The 19,417-nt window shown below is 48.1% G+C and overlaps 1 protein-coding gene across 2 annotated transcripts in view; it reads right to left on the bottom strand.

Annotated features, from left to right (window-relative positions):
- LOC119658931 (furin-like protease 1) overlaps window positions 1-19,417 on the bottom strand; it is a 712,092-nt gene that overhangs the window by 73,323 nt on the left and 619,352 nt on the right. For both annotated transcript variants that reach the window (XM_038066764.1, XM_038066765.1), the window contains exons 6-8: window positions 12,417-12,545; window positions 11,476-12,350; window positions 11,186-11,359 (exon numbers count right to left, since the gene is read on the bottom strand). In XM_038066764.1, the coding sequence (XP_037922692.1) occupies window positions 11,186-11,359; window positions 11,476-12,350; window positions 12,417-12,545 (1,178 nt within the window). The remainder of the gene's footprint in view (window positions 1-11,185; window positions 11,360-11,475; window positions 12,351-12,416; window positions 12,546-19,417) is intronic.

Below are 19,417 nucleotides of genomic sequence, written 5' to 3'. Positions count from 1 at the left end.
GTCTCATCTTAGGGTTAAAGCTGTTACTGTACAAGACTATGATCCTGCCAGTCATCATGTATTCCTCGGAGACTTGACTCACACAATGTGCCACCTATGACGAAGCACTGGAAGTTGCAGATATCTGCAAACCATCCCATCTCAACTCTATAGTTACGGTCGCCGATCGTGCTTCCCCATCACAGGAGGAAGTCGTCCGATGAAGGTGTTGTTAGAGCCTACCCTGGCATTCAGATCACCCACCACGACTACAATGTCAACTTTAGGAAGTATCTTCTGAACTGAGTTTAGTTGCTCATAGAGAGCATCCTACTCCACTATATCGGACCCACGTACTTGAGGAGGGCGATCAGACGCGAGTCTGCAAGGAACTCGTCTGAAGTGGCTCTGCCACGAAGCCTCACCGGAGGTTATCTGGTACCATGGGAACCGGGATGGCCCTCTGAGAGCATATGCTCCAGGAGAAATCCTGGAGGATGTGCTCTCGGCCCGGTTATTTGCGGTTGGGCCCCTAGTGGGAGTTTTATGGTGGTTGTGGTTATGCCTACATCGCGGGCAGAGCTCTTCGGAGCTCAAGCGTGGAGTTGCGCTGTACAACTCGGGTGCCCTTAGTTGCGGCAGAGGTGTTAGATAGGCCTCGCATCCACTGGTATGAATGCTGAGCCTGCACTCAGTATAAACCAGGACCGCTGTGCTTGCATGGCGGGGCTCTGATTGTAGTCCCAAAATCAATCCGTGTCCGAAGAGGACCGTGGGATTAAGCCTTTACGGCAGGTACTCACGTTAAAACCCCCAGGACTTTCCACTATATCGGACGATTCGTTGGTGCATGGCATTGTACAATTGCGATGATCCTTAACCTGGACCAGAATCGACAAATCGACTAACTGGCCAAGAGAGTGCGCTCTGTAGTAGTGGTCAGAAATAACCCGACATCGAATTCGCGTCTGCTACCGCTGGGCTTTCCAGAGTACAAAAGCACACTGTCGCAAGAGGGAGAGGAGAGTCCCACCATTTTACTTCGCTCAGGCCCAGAATTTCCAGCTTATATGGTTGGAATTTTCTCTCGAGAGAAAGCAAGCATTCTGAAGATCCTCGCTGTCATTGTCGAGGAGCATACATACATTTCAGGAACCAACCATAGTCCGTTTTCGATAGCGAAAGGTCTGCGATGTGAGGTCAGTTCCTATCTGAGGCGTTGTTGACGTTTCGGTAGCAGCGAAGTTTCGAAATTTGCAGGTGGTTAGCCTTCAAATTGTTATCCCTTTTAGTCGCCTTTTAGTACAAACAGGGCCGGTATAAAAGTGGCATTAGGTGCTGCTTATCAAATTCAACTGGACTAAACGATCTTTATGGGGTTGGCAGGACATAATTGGTAATGAAAATGGACACAGTAGTGAAAGGAGAGGGGGCCTTTCGGAAATTCTACAATAATTCTTGCACGCAAGCGAAAATCTTCGTGAAGAACACTAGGACAACAAGGTAGTATTCGTAATGTACCTAAAGAAACAGTACAGGAAGATTCCAGTAGGGCTTCTGGCGGAAGCTCCACCATGTATTGCGAATATGAAGAAAGGTAGGAGGTTGCAAAGATACGATGTTCTCCCCACGTGAACTCATAAAAATTTGGAACGTATCTAGCAGCTAAAGGCGACCCGTATCTTGAGGTATGCATCTGGACTGAACCCCTAAACCAATCTATCAATTATCAGTTTAATTTACCAAAGAGTAAATCCTGGACAAATAAGGTGGACCCTCAAAGCAATGTCTACTAACAACGATTTGTAACCATAATTTCACCAAAATTACCTCCAAGCAAAATACAATTTCGCCTGTATCCTTTTGCAGACTTGTGGTGACAATTAAACGAGAAGGACTGAATGTTTCCATCTCGTATTCCAGCAGTGGTGAACAAAGCTGAATGAAAACTACAAATGTTCGTGCATCATTTTATGTATTATAAACACATATGTATGTGAATAAACTCAGCAAGGATTGTAGCTGACTCCAGTCAAGTTATCCTAGTAACATAGGCTGAACTAAACCAAACGAAGGGAACAAGGCAGTAGAAGCAAAGGTACTAATACGAGGCAGCAATGTGAAGGCATGTGCATGCTAGAATGTAGGAAGCAGAAGACTTCAGAGAATAAGGATGCGGAAAATGAGAATTGTTACCGCCTGAAGAGACAGAAAATTTGCTTTGGAAACTTTGCCGCTCACGTCACGGATGGGAAACGTTTAACTAGGAGGAAAGGCAGTTGCGAATTAAATAGAGTTACCCCAAGTTGAAAAATCTCCGAAGACTCTAAATCAAGTCGACTCTAAAGGGAATGTTGTCAATTGGTGCCGTTCTCTGTGTTTCTAGGCATTCTAGGACCAAATCACAGCCGCAATGCATTGAGATATCATTCAGCGAATATGCGGCGAATGGATATTATGGGAATATCAATGTGTCCTTCACTCCTCGACTTTCATTTGTTACCCAATAACGAAGACCATTAATTGTTCCAATTGATTGTAGATATCGTCCTTGTTTTCACTATACATGTATGTCATAGCCAAGGCAGCTTTCTGCTTTTAAAAATGGAAAATAATTTATGCTTAGTTGATGTTTCGACTTTCGCCGGTAGACCCTTATCTATATTCATTAGAATGGTTCGTCCTACGATATGTTTTTATCCATACTCATGACGTCACCTATTGTGAGCAAAGTTGTTTAACTTCCTCAACACCAATTGCTCCATGTGACGTTTCATTTCTGTAAGGACTGCGGGGAATAAAACTGATTTTTTCCTTACCGATTTCATTATGAAGCCTCTTAATGGTACCGGTTAGTTAGTTAGCTTAGTTTACTGGGGGAAGCCACAGCTCCGAGCACTCAGGCCATTGTTGGGCGCATTGTAATATCCTTGTAAATCGCCTATTCAATAGCTTCCCGGCTACGGCGTTTACAGACTTTAGGGGATCTGAGAACATTCTCCAGAGGCAGAGAGTGTGAGAGTGTTCTCCATTGAAGAAAACCTTGCCAAGGTGTCTTCGTCTGAAATCTGAGGAGGCCAGGCAACTGCATAAAAAGTGCAGGATCGTCTCCTCCTCACATTGGTTGCACATAGCCGAAACCCCACCCCATCTTTTCCATAAAGTAGTTTAAGGAGCAGTATCCCATTAAAAGCCCTATTAGGGTTTTCATGTTCCACTTCTTAAGGGACAAGAAAAATGCAACTGTGGCGACCCCAGGTTCTTTCACAACGATTTTCGCCTGCCGGCGAGAGTTCAAATTTCTCCGCTCGGCTGCGTGAATCCTTGCAATTTCACCCTTCAGAGTAGACTTGACAGTGGATGGCCGGATTCCAAAAACTGGTTCTGACCCCACCATTCTGAATCCAGATTCTCGGTGAGCCATTCTGCTAGCGTCCTCATTACCAGCGATGTTTGAGTGCCCCGCACCCACATCAGGAATGTTTCGCTCACTAGGGCAAGTTTCAGCAGCACCTGATGATAACTCCATAACAACTGGCTTGATATGTCGTTGCCATTTAGTACTGATAATGCCGCCCGACTCTCGGAATAGATTCAAATGGTGCGACCCCTCCATTTTTGTCGTATTCTTCTGCTGCCAATGAAATGGCATATATCTCCGTCTGGAATATGATTGTCAATTTTTCCGAGTGGTCGGAGCTGTTTGACTGGCCCGTCCGTGGAGATTATTAAGTCTATAATCTGAAAAGCTATTTATCGACTATTCTTCCCTTTTGGTGCCGTAATCACCGTAGTGTATATCAGTGTATCTCTTTTCAAAGACGAATCGGGAAACCATATGAACGATGTTTGTCAAGGAATTTCCAGATAGACACCTGACCGTATGATTGTCCGCCTTTCCACGCTCCAATGGTATCAAGTCTGTATGTGTCATTAGTTGCTTTCCGTTTCACCTCCAAGTGAATGGAGTAGATTTAGGATGGCTTCAAGTGCCGCAGTCGGCGTAGTACTCATGGCTCCAGTAATATTTAGGCAAGCAAGCCTGCTTTTTAGCAAAGTCTCGGCCACCAGACGATGCATGCATACATCAAAATGGGTTTTATTATGGATGTATACATCCAGTGTATCCGTTTCGATGAAAGTCCCCAGGTCTTGATTATCGCATTCCTACAGCATCGGAGCAACCTGCAGGATTTCTGATATTGTTTTTGGAAATGGTGCTTCCACTGTTTGTGCCAGTTGGATTTCCTCCCCCGCTAAGGTAAGTAGCGTATAGCTGCCCCACCTGACGTTCCTAGTGAACATAACTAATCCAGTTTTCTAGCGTTCACCGTGGACCCATTGCAGCAACTGTGGATTTTATGCATGTCCGTAAATTTGACGGTAATTACTACGGCTAGGTCGTTCGCAAATGCTTGAGCGAAGACTTTTTTGCCCTCCAGGGGTCACAGAGGGGTATCTATTACCAAGAGTCATAACAGCGGAGAGAGAACCCCTCCAGGTGGGTAGCCCCTAAGACATCCAGTATGTGAAGAATTCAACTGATTAACAGTGGTTCGACTCCATGCTGTCGTGCCGCATCACAGATTGCCGCGAATGAGGCCAAATTGAAGGCACCTTCGAAGCCCATGAATGCGCCTAAGCCGTATTCTTTTTCGGACATCGCCTTTCCAATTTTTGCTATGAGTCCATGGGGTGCTGCCTCCGTGGATTTGCTTTTCTGGAAGACGTTTAACTTTAATAGTCCAATTCTTTGCAAATAACAGTAATTTTATTCAAGGATATCCAGATATCACCTTACGACTAGCGAAAATAAACTTAACTCATTATTTAACTAATTCACTAAATTTCACTTTATTAAATAATTTATTTAAAGAATGAAGAAAAAGTGAAGTTTGCTCGTTAGAGGCAGAAGAGAATAATCTCGCTTCATGTGTTTCTTTTCTGCCCCTAACTCCACTTCCACTCCCGTGGCGAGCTCTACAAAGTGGATAGTTCCGCGCCATCTATTTGTTCGCATTCGCAACATTCGAAATAAATTTCGAGTGCGAGTCTCGCAAAGGCCCTACTATGTCGAGGTGTATTGTGTGGAACCGCTTGGTAGTGCGGGGGAATGAGCCCACTTCTTTCCTTACATGCCTGGAGACTTTACACTTCTGGCATGCGATGCACTCTCTGGCCCAGGAATTGACATCCTTATTCATAGAGGGCCAGAAGTATTTTCCGGTGACTAACCGGTTTGTTGTCCTGATGCCGGGGTGCGCCAAGTCGTGAACTGCGTGGAACACTTCCTTGCGAAATGTGGCCGGAATGTATGGCCGAGGTCCCTTTTCCGAGTCTTCGCAGCAGAGCGAGAGGTTTGAGCCGAAGATGGGCAACTCCCGAAATTTGTATTTGGGGTTGGACTTGAGGCTCTAAAGTGCTGCGTCATCCACCTGCGCCTTGGCAATAGCCGAGAAATCGAGTGAGGCGGGGATGTTAACCTCGGAGACACGAGACAAAGTGTTAGCAACTATGTTGTCCTTGCCGGACACGTGCTGGATGTCTGACGTAAACTGGCTTATAAAGCTCAGATGTCGAAGCTGACTAGGGGACGCTTTGTCGGGCTTCTGTTTCAAAGCATACGTGGGAGGCTTATGGTCCGTGAACACTGTGAACGGCCTGCCTTCTAGGGAGAAACGGAAGTATTTGATGCTCAAATACGCGGCGAGCAGTTCGCGATCGTAGGTACTGTAGTTCCGTTGAGCGGAATTCAACTGCTTCGAGAAGAAGCTCAACGGCTGCCAAACTTGATCCACCTTTTGGTGAAGGGCAGCACCTACTGCGATGTCAGAGGCATCAACAAAAACGGCTATGGGTGCATCTCGCAGAGGGAATGCCAAGAGCGTAGCGTCAGCCAGTTGTTGACGAGATTTGCCAAACGCGCAGATAGCCTCTTCAGACCACACGATCTCTCGTGTGTCCTTAGTTTTGGGGCCAGACAAGTACGCGTTCAAAATGGACTGGTGATGGGCGACCTTGGGCAGGAAACGACGGTAGAAGTTCAGCATGCCCAAGAACCTCCTCAACTCCCTCACTGCCTTTGGACGCGGGAAGCTTGTTATCGCTTGCACCTTGTCTGGGTCGGGCTGTATTCCTTCAGGGGAAATGAAATGGCCGAGGAATCTCACCTGTTTTTGGAGAAATTTGCATTTCTCAACGTTTAGGACTAAACCGGCCTGAAGGAGACGTTGAAAAATGCACTCGAGATGGGCTAAGTGATCAGACTCAGTGGAAGAAGCGATCGAAACATCATCCAAATATACGAAACAGAACTCGAGGTTTCGCAGGACTGAGTGAATGAACCTTTGAAAGTTTTGCGCCGCATTGCACAATCCGAAAGTCATCCGGGTGAACTTGAAGAGTCCAAAGAGTGTGCATATTGCCGTCTTTGGAATGTCTTCAGGAGCTACTGGGATTTGGTGAAAAGCCTTGGTTAAGTCCAAGGTCGAAAAGATGCGGCAATTCGCGAGGTGATGCGCAAAGTCGTGGATGAGTGGAATTGGATATCGGTCAGGAACAGTCTGTGCATTTAGCCTTCTATAATCCTCACATGGGCGCCATTCGCCGTTTGGCTTAGGAACCATATGCAGTGAGGAAGACCAACAGCTGTTTGAGGGCCTGCAGATACCCTGTTGAACGAGTTGTTCAAACTCTTTCCGTGCAATAGCCAGTTTCTGGGATGGTAGAGGACGCACCTTCGAGAAGATCGGGGAACCAGTAGTGATAATGTGGTGCTGCACATTGTGCTTCACTGGTTTGGAGAGACTACACTCGGTAGTAATCTGGCTGAACTTTTGGAGAAGTGCCCGAACACGAGAGTCGATAATGTCTTCTAAAAGAACGGAAAGATTATTGCCTGGGTGAGATACCATTTGTCCCGACGAATTAAGGTTGGTCGTGGGGTCTATAAGGGACTTATTTTGCAAGTCCACCAGCAATCCATAGTGACACAAGAAGTCTGCGCCTAATATGGGGAAGCTGACATCCGCCAGGATGAAACGCCACGAAAATGTCCTACGCAAGCCAAGACTCACGTCCACTTGCCTATACCCGTATGTGTTTATACGGGAGGAATTTGCTGCCGCAAGTTTGAGCGGTTGTGGGAAAAGTTGATGTTGCCGAGGTACGGGAAGAACCGAAACCTTCGCACCAGTATCGATGAGGTAGCTGCGCCTGCTGAGGGGGTCGAAAATAGTTAGGCGACGTGGCGCTGCGTTCTGGGTGGCCGTCGCCAAGACCCCCCGCGGACCTAGTTTTTTGCGGTAGGCGCGAATCTACACGGTAGCGTACATCTTGTCGCTTTATCCCCGAATCTGCGGTGGTACCAGCAAATCCCTCGGTCCGCGGACTGTCCTGACGACCTGCTACCTGGTCGCCCTTTCGGGTGGCAGACCGTGAGCGTGCTCGCGATCTGGCGCCCGAACGCTGAGCGTCCAACGTCGCCCGCATCTCGGCCACACTGGCTGTTAAAGCGGCTATCTCGCGCCTCAAGTCACCCACCTCATCCGACGGTGGTTGAACGGCCGCCAAGGTTGAGCGTACGTACACTTCCTGCACCTGGTCGGCCGTCGCTGCCAGTTCCTCCAAGGAACCGGAGACGCAAGCGAGGATCGCCTGGGTGCCCTCCGGGAGCCGTCGCAGCCAGAGCGACTTGATCAGGTCATCGCCAATCTTGCTCCCACCCAATTGCCTCATTTCGCGAAGCAATTGGCTGGGAGTTCGATCACCCAACGTTAAACCCGCCAGCAAGTGGTCTAATTTTGCCGACTCGCTTGCCGACAGGCGCTTGATCAACTCGCTCTTGAGCTGTGTGTACGATGCCGACTTCACTACGTCGGACACCAGCAAAATAGACTCCTCGTCCAGGCCGACCACCGCGTAGTTGAAGCGGGTCGCGTCCGATGTGATGTCGGACATTTGGAACTGCGTTTCCAAATGCACGAAACACAGTTCCGGGTTCCGCCGCCAAAACGGAGGAACGCGTACGGCAAGGGCGGTCACTTGCGGGTCCGATGGGCCTGCCGCGTCTTTGCTGTCGAACGACATCCTGAGTAACGAAAAGTACGAATTTGCAATAAACACGCGGTGAGTTTATAATGAAACGCGGTGAATTTTGCTCCGACACGGCAGGCCGCACCCACAAATGCACGCACGAACACAGAAATGACGACCGAACCAGGCGCTCTCCAGCTCAGACCGAAATCACCACCCAGAAACCCGCCAAGAAAACGGAGAACCCGCGATGAGAAACACTTCAACGTCGTCTCCTGCAGCGATTTTTAATTATTATTATCTGAACTATGAATGATAGCATAGCCAGGGTAAAACTGTACACGGCCATGAGAGAATTCGGTATCCCGACGAAATTAATAAGACTGACTAGGCTGACCCTGACCAATGTGCGAGGCCAGATAAAAGCAGCAGGATCACTCTCAAGACCATTCGACATCAACAACGGTCTACGACAAGGGGATGCGCTATCATGCGTCCTCTTTAACCTGGCCCTCGAAAAAGTGATCCGTGATGCTGAGGTAAATGCAAGAGGTACGATCCTCTTCAAGTCCACCCAACTACTGGCCTATGCTGACGATATCGACATCATGGGAAGAACCACCCGAGACGTACAAACTGCCTTCATCCAGATCGAGCAGGCGGCGCGAGATCTTGGGCTGCAGATCAATGAATCAACCAACAACATCAAACCGCACTGGTCAAACACAAACACGAAGAATAATAAGGATAGGAGAATACAACTTTGAGACCGTTGACAATTTCTCCTATCTAGGGTCGAAAATCACAACCGATAACAACTACGATGATGAAATCCGCTCACGGTTGTTGTCAGCCAACAGAGCCTATTTCAGCTTACAAAGACTGTTTCGCTCGAAACGTCTCACCATAGGGTCAAAGCTCTTACTGTACAAGACTATGATCTTGCCAGTCCTCATGTATTCCTCGGAAACTTGGGTTCTTAGCAAGAAAAATTGCGAACTCTTGGCCGCGTTCGAGAGAAAAATCCTCCGAAGAATTTTTGGCCCCCTACATGAGGATGGACGATTCCGTAGCCTACACAATGACGAAATCTATGAGCGATACCATGACCGTTCGGTTGTGGATAAAATCCGGCTCAATAGGTTACGGTGGGCGGGTCACTTAATCCGTATGGATGAGGATGATCCCGCCCGGAAAGTCTATAAGGGCAATATCTATGGTAGAAAAAGAAGACGAGGCAGACCCTGCCTAAGATGGAGCGATGGCGTGGATCAGGAGGCCAGACAGCTTTTAGGGATATCGAATTGGTGGACTTCGGCGCAAAACCGGGATGTCTGGAGTTCCTTATTAAGGCAGGCCTAGATCGGATACCGGTTGTTGCGCCGTTGATGATGATGATGATGAACTATGAATATAATATAATAATATATATTAAATATACAAATGCGGAATAAATAGTGTAGAAAACTTGTATGTGGTTTTTATAGTAAAAGGTGTGGTTGTTGTGATGAAGTCAATTGGTTGCCAAATAATCGTTCGTTTTCTAAGTTGCTGCTGCCAATGTTGAAAGGTGGTCGCGCTCGTTGAATTTCTGATGCGGCAATAATGCTGGTGTCAGCTACGTTTGAGATGGTGATGGCTGCGGCTGCGGCGGCAAAGATGGTGGCTGCGGCAGTGATGCTGACGTCTGGCACTGCGGTGCTGGCGTCTGGGGCTGCGGTGCTGATGTTTGGTTAACTTGATAAAACGCGCTCGAGATCAGAGGAACAGAACGAGTCACCTGAATTATCGGCTGCACAGGTTGTTCAATAGTTATGTTTACAGGTGAGGGTCCAGCCTCTCTTTCTTCACTTTGGATACTGATAGTACTAGAGCTTTGTGCTCTTCGGGGTCACCAATTTAACTTTAATAGTCCAATTCTTTGCAAATAACAGTAATTTTATTCAAGGATATCCAGATATCACCTTACGACTAGCAAAAATAAACTTAACTCATTATTTAACTAATTCACTAAATTTCACTTTATTAAATAATTTATTTAAAGAATGAAGAAAAAGTGAAGTGACTATTTGCTCGTTAGAGGCAGAAGAGAATGCTGCGAATCCTGCCGCGCCACAGACGTATTGCTTATGGTGAAGTGGCCACTTAGGAATGTGTGTATCTCTTGTGAACCGATCTACTAGTCTTTCCAGTCATTCTAATAGAAAGGGCGTTAGGCTGATCGGTCACCATAGCAGCCAATTGCGAAGCAGTTATAAACGGATGAGTCGATGCACGCCTTTTCTGTCAGCACTCGTGACCCCGGGCTCCAATTGGCATCACCGCTGAGACTAAAGTCCTATCCACCGGACAACACCCTCGGGTAACACAATGGTTTCGGCAGGTCCCCTTCAGGTAAACCGCATTCGTATAAACAGCCTCCGGGACACCCACAACCATAACCTGCGTCAAAGTTGAGGATAGTGGATCGGGACATCCGCGGTTAAAGGTCAACTGAAGCGGATGGATGGCTCTTGTATAACGACGCCAATTCATTCGGTTGAGATAATGAGTGGTATGAAATACCGCGATGCTGAGAGAACGAAACCTGTTATACATTTTGGGAGTCATATTTTGAGCCCTCACTGGTTTGCGTTCCCGTATTAATTAATTGAGCTCTTTCATTTGATACCCGACAAATGATCTTTTCCCAATAATGCTTCCGTCCTTAAATCTGATTATGGTACTCAACGTCCTTAGCATTCGATCCTTTCGTAATTACCCCGTTGGATGCGGAGAATGAGAAAGTGATTTTTTCTCACGGACTAGAAATTCCATTCCCTGTCTTTGCTGTTGACAGCAATGTAGCTCTTAAACGAAACCAAACTCCAAGCAAAACAATTTGAAATTTTCTAATGAAATTAATCACATTTATACACTGCGCGGATTCACCAAGTTCTTCTCTGTAGTCAGAGAAATCGTGTTGTTCCTCATTTCACACAACATTTCGGAAATTTTAATTAGAAAGTTTTCCAAGTGTTCAGAGGAAACTGAAGGTGAAAGTTACCGAAAATTTGTAAATGGAAAATATTGACACTGACAGGTACGTGGCAGATTGCAAAGAACTTATAATGGAAAATAATTACGCAGACAAATTTTTGTTTCATATTGAGTTTCTTTTTTTGTTGCTTACCTGGACGTGAGAAGGGTGACACGGGTACCAGCCGGTGATTGTAAGTAGATTACTATGTCTCCACGTCGTTGCGAGGTTAAGCTGATTTTTGCCTGAACATGCTCCAAAAAGTTGACACCCATGCAATGTTTCACCGTGAGCTGAAGGGTAATGTAGCGTTTGGCTGGAATCATGCTGGAAAAAAACAAGGATTAGATCCTTTTATGCAAAAATGGCAAAGGGATGAGAGTTAATTGAAAATGCGTTTGAGTTCAAAAAAGGTTTGTCAGAAAATATTTTGAAAAACTTACTGTTCCACATGGGGTGCGTTTATCTCACATCGCTGTTGCTCCGGAACCGTTTGCCATGTCCTAGCCACTTTGACCATTGCTGCAGCATCCATTAATCCATAGCCGAATGAATGGCTAACTCTTCGGCCCACTCCATTCTTAATCCACGTTGGGTCCTTGAGGTTTCCTGGCTTTGCCGTTCTTACAACGATGTGTTGTAAGTCACGCCATGTCAGGTTTCTATTCGCTTCCAGGACTAGAGCAACTATCCCCGCTGCTAGTGGTGCCGAAGCGGATGTCCCTGTATGCGATGTCGTACATGAATGATGAAGGTCTGTGGTCACTACTTGCTTTTCGTTTTGACCGCCACTACTGTAGGTTGTTGCTAATGTGGAACTGCATTTTTCTGAGTACCAAGGTACATGTCCTTCTTCCGTTGCGCTTGATATTGAGAGTGTCCATATGGAGTTAGTGTATCCATCACAATTGCAGTTATCCAACTCGCGACCACCATTTCCCGAAGCCCAAATGAAAATACTTCCTTTTCCGTTGCGACCTTTTGTTACACCTTCTATAAAGGCACGAGTGGCTAACTCGCCAGGTCCGTCGACGGTTTTGCCGTCATCATCAGGACCCCACGATGCACTATATATATCGATATGCTGAGGATTAAGGCTGAGTGATCGCGCCTCAACAGCGTCCGTTACATCACCATCAAGCATACGAACGCCTCCTACGCGAGCACCGAATGCTATTCCTACTGAACACAATGAATTATTGGCAGTTGCGGCCACTTCACCTGCACAGCGGGTTCCATGCCGGTTGGAATCGGTCATGTCATAATGTGGCATTGGATCATCATCGTGGCTATTAACGTCATATGATGCCTTGGGGTCCTGCAAAGACGAGAGCAGATTATTTGGATTACTTGCTTACCAACCCAAACAGAGATCAGTACTTACGTAGTTATGCTCTAGATCAGGATGATCGGATTCCAGCCCATCATCAAGGATAGTGACAACAACACCTTTTCCTGTGATACCTTGTTCCCAGGCAGGTATCACGTTCATATCTAACCCATTGCCGCGATTCTAGAAATAAAAGATAAAGCAGACCATCTGTAAATTCAAACTTTCTCTGAATAAAATAGCATAATGTGGAAATCAGGTATGGATTGCATAAAACGACATATTTAGGAATAAAACTTGTGACTAAAGAATCATCTTGCATCAACCTAAGGTTCAGAAGGATTCCAAAGCAGTGGAGAAGCACCGCCCCCCCCCCACTTCCTGTCAAAGGTTTCAAATTTATCGGTGACTTTTTGGTTAAAGGATTTTCTTAGGATGATATATACCAAGACTAAGTGTCGTCATTGGCTGAATGATCTCTTAAGAAATGACCCTTCCAACATTTCCTTGATAGTCCTTAATAGATATTATAACAACGTTAAACTGGGTGGGATAATTACAGGAAGTACAAGTTCGAAAACCCGTCGCCAAATATGAGTACTCCACAGAAAACAAAAGATAGATTTCGTTCTTGGGAAGGCTGCCCGTCACCAAAAGGTGAACAAAATCTGGCAGCCAGTCCCTTTTCTAAGAAATTGAATACAGCTAAAGAACTATAGCACCGATGATTGTGAGCTATAAGCCACGTACATGGCAGTAAAGTACTTCCGATACTCCCTAGAAGGCAGGCCGTTCACAGTGTGCACGGACCACAAGCTTCGCGTTTAAGCAGAAGCCCAACAAAACGTCCCCTCGCTAATTCCGACACCGGAGTTTCATAAACCAGTTTACTTTGGACATCCTACATGTGTCCGGCAAGGATAATGTAATTGCAGATGCTTTGTCACGTTTTCAAAGATTAGAATGAAGATGCAGTGCTTCAGAGCCTCAGGGACAACTTCAAATACAAATTTCAAGAGTTTTCGGCTCAACCTCCGAAATAGTCTTCGTGCCAGAAGTGCCTCTGGCACAATCGTGCGCCGAGGCGAATCCCACGCTTTAGAGTTCCAGTCGAAGTCATTACTGATCAGGGAATACAGTTCAAGTCTACCCTGTTCTTGGAGTTGAGCAAACTTCAGGGCTTCAAGCACCACCGGACGATGGCGCACCACCCACAATCGAATGGGATGGTGGAGCGCTGGTGTAGGATACTGAAAGCCGCTCTAATGGCTTTGTTCTTGTTATGGACACAGTCACACGGGATATCCAACGTCCATCGTCCTACACTCTGCTTTATGTAGATGATGTTTTCCAAGCATCTGATAGCAAAAATGATCTCGAGCAACTTGTCCAAAAATGGAATGATCGCCTCATGCAACACGGTCTCAGATTGAATCTGAACAAAACTCAATTTTTGACGACCGAACACTATGAAACAGGCACAATCACTGTCAGCAGCAGTGATCTGCCCAGAGCTCAGCGATTTAAGTACCTCGGATCAACGCTATCAGCCAATTGAGAACTGCGTTATGAAATTGCTTCACGCATTAACGCAACCTGGATGAAGTGGCATTCCACAATTGGTGTTCCTTGTGATCGACGTATCAACGAACGTCTCAAATCTAAAATTTGCCGCAATGTCGTTCGTTGTGTCGCCCTCTATGGTCCTGAGTGTTGGCCGACTATAAAAGACAATAAACGGGCTTTACGGTAATGGAGACGAAGATGTTGCGTTGGACTTTTTTTTTTGGGGTAGGGTAGGTCAATGCATTTACGCACACAGTGTTGGACTCCCGATTCGGTACGTCATCGGACTACCAACTAAACACCTCCCCATCGTCAGCGAGCTAGCCTGGAACCGTTTGTCACATTACTTCGGGCCAGCCCCCGAACTCTCCCGCCTTGCGGAGTCTTCAAATCAGGGAATTCCTTTCACCAACGGGAGGGGCGAGGAGGAAGGGAACTGTCAGTTCAAGGAACGCGCCTTTCCAATCTTGTGCAGGTAAGACTGAAAATTTCCATGCCCACTTAAAAATTGGGTAAGGAAATAGTCAGTCTCACCATGCTTCCGATTCAGCCACGCACCTAAGTTGCCGATGAGCCGCGCAGTCCATCTGCCTCTAGTTTCATTTTGCCAAGAGAGCTGCCACTCGTCTAGAGTGTGTTGCCGTTCTTCGCGAGCAACCACCTCCCTTGGCTCATCTCCCTTGCACTTGTATATGGCCTGACGCTCCCTAGCAAGAAGGGCAACGGGGATAACTCCCGCGATCACCATCACGGCCGGTTCAGAGACTGTGCGGTACGCAGACGCCACCCGTAAAGCTCCCCGTCTCTGTACTTGCGTGAGGCGTCTACGATATACCTCCTTGTTAAGAGCGCCAGCCCATACCTCTGCGCCGCAGAGCAGGGCAGACTGCGTTGAGCTCATCAGGAGACGTCGCCTACTAGACGTAGGACCCCCAATGTTTGCCATTAGCCTACTTAACGCCGAAACTCCAGCCGCAGCCTTGTTCGCTGCTGCTTGCATTTGCTCAGAAAAACTCATCTTTGAGTCAAGAGTCAACCCGAGGTACTTTACCGCCGATTTTGACTCGATTATCGACTCGCCGAACGATATGGGACGCAGGGTCGGAATTCTCTTCTTAGTCAGGATGACTACTTCGGTTTTTTCCAGTGCAAGGTTAAAACCATGAGTAGTCATCCATCCGCTTACCCGTCGCATCAATATGCCGAGTCTGCTTTGCGCCTGTTCGACAGTGCGTCCAGCAACAAGCGCTGCGACATCATCTACGTAGCCGACCAGGCACGACTCTTCTGGCATGTCGAGTTTAAGCAGACTGTCATAGGTAGCGTTCCAGAGGTCCGGCCCTAGGATGGATCCCTGTGCTACCCCCGATGTGACCTCCATCCACCTTTGACCCTCTAATGTTTCATAGAGCAGGGAGCGGTTCCTCAGATAGTCCCTCAAAATTCGTAAGAGATAGTTCGACACGTTGAAGGTATTGTCTAGTGTGCCTAGAATGTCTTTCCATCTTACGGAATTGAAGGCGTTTCTGACGTCAAGCGTTATGAGGAGCACCACCCGTTGAGTTCGGCGGCTATGTGCCTCTGCTCGTCGAACGGCGTCCACGACCTGCATGACAGCATCAATTGTCGATCTCCCTGCACTAAAACCAAACTGCCGGGGAGATAAATCTCCGGCAGCGCGTATCGCTTCAGCGAGTCTACTTCTGATGAGCTTTTCGAGCACTTTCCCAGCAGTATCAAGCATACATAGTGGGCGATATGAAGACGGCATTTCGGGATCGTCTTTCCCTTTAGGGATCAGCGCAAGCCTCGCAACTTTCCAACGAGCAGGGAAAATGCCCTCTTTCAGACAAGCGTTGAATGCGCCGAGCAGTAGGTCTGGCAGGTGTTGGAATACCAGTTTGTACACCTCTGCTGGAATACCATTGGGTCCTGGCGCCTTCTTGTTTTTCATAGAGAGGACTGCCTGTTCCAACTCTTTTACAGAGAAAAGTGGACAGTCCTCTGCGCTCTCCGCGCCGACGTCACCATCCCATACGGGGTGTGCAGGAAAGAGTGCCCTCACAATGCGGTCCATCTGCTCGGCCTTAAGTGAACAGGGTTTCCGCAGAGCCCCGATTTTTCGGGTTACAAGTTTGTAACCGAGTCCCCACGGATCCCCATTCACCTCGTCGATCAGATCTTGCCAGCAGCGAGCTTTGCTCTTGTTTATTGCGCTGCGGAGTCTCCTTTTGGTTGATTTGTACTCCATCATTGTGGTACATGCCTCCTCCCAGTCGCCTAGACGTTGTGTTAAGCTGCGGAGCCTGTGACATTCCTTCCGGAGCTCTGCGATTTCCACTGTCCACCAATACAAGGTTTGCCGCGCCTCGATGTCTTCCTGGGCATGGAGGCTCCGCAGACCGTCGTTATCAGGTTCATAACTGAATTTACGACAGTGTCAGCAGCGGCGCCACCGCCCCCAGGAGTACTCTTCAGCGTGGCCCCACCTGTTCCCAGAGTTTCGACAAACTTCCCGGTGTTCACTTTCGCGACGTTCCATACACAGAAAGATCGCTGGGGTGGCGCACACCGAGAGTTTGTGTCCACCACTTCGAAAGCAATGTATTGGTGGTCACTTGCCGAAAAGTCTTCCAGAACTCGCCACCCGTCCACCAGCGACACCAGCGATTCCGATGCGAAGGTTACGTCTGGAATGCTTCCTTCGCAGCCCGGGCGCCGGAACGTTGGGGTGGATCCGGTGTTTAGAACTACCAGTCCTGTTCTCGCCGCCATTTCCAGAATTCGTTTCCCTCTGGAATCTGTGTGAGGCATGCCCCATTCAAGTGCCCTAGCATTGAAGTCACCTCCGACCAGGATCCGCCCATCCGTGCTTAAGATAGCGTCCTCCAAAGCCTCAAGCCTCCGACGAAAATCCGGCATCATCTTATTCGGCATAAGATAGACACTAAAAAACGTTATCCCTGAACACCGAATCCAAACAAAGCCGTCCCCTCGGCCTTGGGCAAGAACCCCCAGGAGGGTGCCGTCCCGAACCCAGATGGCAGCGGTACCTGATATGTCTGGGTGCCATGAAACTGGGCCCTTGTTTCGGTACTGCTCACTGATGAGTACTAAATCAGCTTTGGTCTCTGCAGCGAACTGCGCTAGCAACTCGTGAGCGGTTGCACTCCGGTGCATATTGATTTGTAGGATGCGAATCATGTTGATCGTATCCTAGTTCTTTCCAGTTCTGCTCTGAAAACTGGACACCGCCCCGATCCCGCAGTGTGCGCAATGCTCTCATCAGTCGCGCCACGGTCCCTGCATAGGACGCAGCTTTCCTTTTCACTGCAGCTGTTCGCTTTATGGCCATCCTGACCGCATTTACGGCATGTTGCCCTTCTGTCAGGTCCCCGACAGTTTACAGATGTGTGCCCATAGTCCAAACATCTGTAGCATTTGGTTGGGGCGGCCCGAATTCGTATCCTACACACTACCCAACCAATTCTTATTTTCCCGCTGTTTAGAAGCTTCCTCGCGTATTGCTCGGCAACTTCCACCACAGCGAGTTTTTGGCCTCGGGAGTTTGCGGGGCTGATACCAATCCGGACATTGGTTACCTCCGGGCATTCGCGTTTGATGGCCTCTTCTACCTCGTTCTTTTCCGTGAGATAGTCAAGGTCTCGGATTTCTAAAGCACACGTGGGTTCCAGGCTAGAAACCAAAGCTTTTTCTCCTAGAAGCCCCTTGACTGCTTCACAGAACGTGACTTTATTTATAGTCTTCGGGCCTAGTTTAACTAAGACTCCACCACCCTTCGTTTTACGTATGAAAGACACCTCCGCTCCGTTGTCTTCGGGTTTGATTTTGTAACGGATTTCACTGCGGACTTCCGCAAAAGCCTTGCCTCCCGTCGGCTTAATAAGCAAAGCTGGCGGTCCAGTCCTCCTTCGTCTCCCCACCTTTACTTTTGGCACTCCGTCCTTCGTGTCCGCCTTAGTTTTAGGCAGAGGTTTTTCTGATGGCGCGACGTGTTGTTGTCTTTTGATCCTCTTCGCCTTCTTCTTTTCAGCCCCGGAGAGTACCTGAGTGAAGTCTCCTTCAGATGTCCCTTCATCCTTTCGTTTTTTACCAAGTTCGCTCTGCAATGGGCTGTCAGCGATCCGTTTGGTACTCGTGGTGTTCTCCACGGGAAGCGCGGTTGTTTCTGCTTCCTGCGGATTTTGTCTTACTTTCCATGTTCGCCTATAGTATGAAATCCTGTCCAGGAGCTCTTCCAGTTCCATTAGCCCGTTTTTCACCCCCTTACCGACGTTTTTCTGGAGGAACGTCGAAGATCGCATGTGCTTCACAACTGCGGTGCATTTTTTAATAAGTCTTTCCTCTTCCGCTTGTGCCAGAGTAATCGACAGTCCTCCCACTCGGCTTATATTCGAAACCATTTTATTAGTTTCGGCAGTTTCCACTGTGCCTCTTTCTCCAATTACAGCACTGTGCTGTATGGTCTGGGTTCCTCCTATCTGTGTTGCAGGTGCTGCATCACTTTCCGAGTCTTTCTCTCCGTCTGCGCGTCCCGATGTCTCGTCGGGTATTTCAGCCCTTGTTGCGTCCTTCGCTGGGCGCTGGGGGGAACGGCGCATTTTCGTGCTGCGAATAAACGCAGCCAGCTCACTCTCCATTTCCACTATCTCCTCGTTTTCTTCGTTTTTTTTCTCCATTTGAGTTGTTTACCAGCGCATCGTGTGCAAGGGAGCGGGCCGCAATAGTCAGGAACGGGTATAACCTCGGGGACACAGCCCCTACCCCAGTTCCCTGAGGCCTGACCTACGCTTAGCTGATCCCGGAAATCACGGACGGATCAGCGCTCGCTCGGGGCAACGCGGTCTACTAACACCGGTTCAATGCACACTACCCGACCAGGGTCCCGAAGGGGCTGGCTCCTGATACACGCCACAACTACCACCTTGGCAGAGCTAGGCTCACATCACCCCATCGACGTCGACAGGGAGTTGTCGACGGCTCCGGGGACTCCCAGTGTGTCCCAGCGTGTATCGGTCATTAGCAGCTCGCTCTTCACCGAGAAACTTTCTCGAGGCTACTACCTAGGACGAAAGTATTATGCCAGCTAGGGGGTCAGAACTACTTGCTCGGGCACCTCGGGGACGCCACTCCCCGTATCGTAAACGACCCATGAAAGATCGTTGACGATCCCTGAGGGAGCGTTGGACTAGTGGCGTGACACATTTTGATCACATCCGAAATGAGGATATCCGCAATCGTTATGGAGTTGCACCGATCGTGGAAAAATTGCGAGAGAGGCGTCTTTGATGGTATGGTCACGTAATTTGTGCTAACGAGAAATCACTTGTCAAGTTTGGGAGGAAGCATTAGCGTGTGAGAGTAATCGTAGGAGAGTGAATATGACTTACCGCTTAGCGGCGCTAAGGGTGCCTTCAGAACAATATCAGGCGAGGCAGCGTGTGTTATTGCGGGAATGATCCCGATAG

The sequence above is a fragment of the Hermetia illucens genome, chromosome 6 (genome assembly GCF_905115235.1).
Source record: "Hermetia illucens chromosome 6, iHerIll2.2.curated.20191125, whole genome shotgun sequence".
Classification (NCBI taxonomy): Eukaryota; Metazoa; Arthropoda; class Insecta; order Diptera; family Stratiomyidae; genus Hermetia; species Hermetia illucens.
This window is presented reverse-complemented; position numbering and strand designations above follow the sequence as displayed.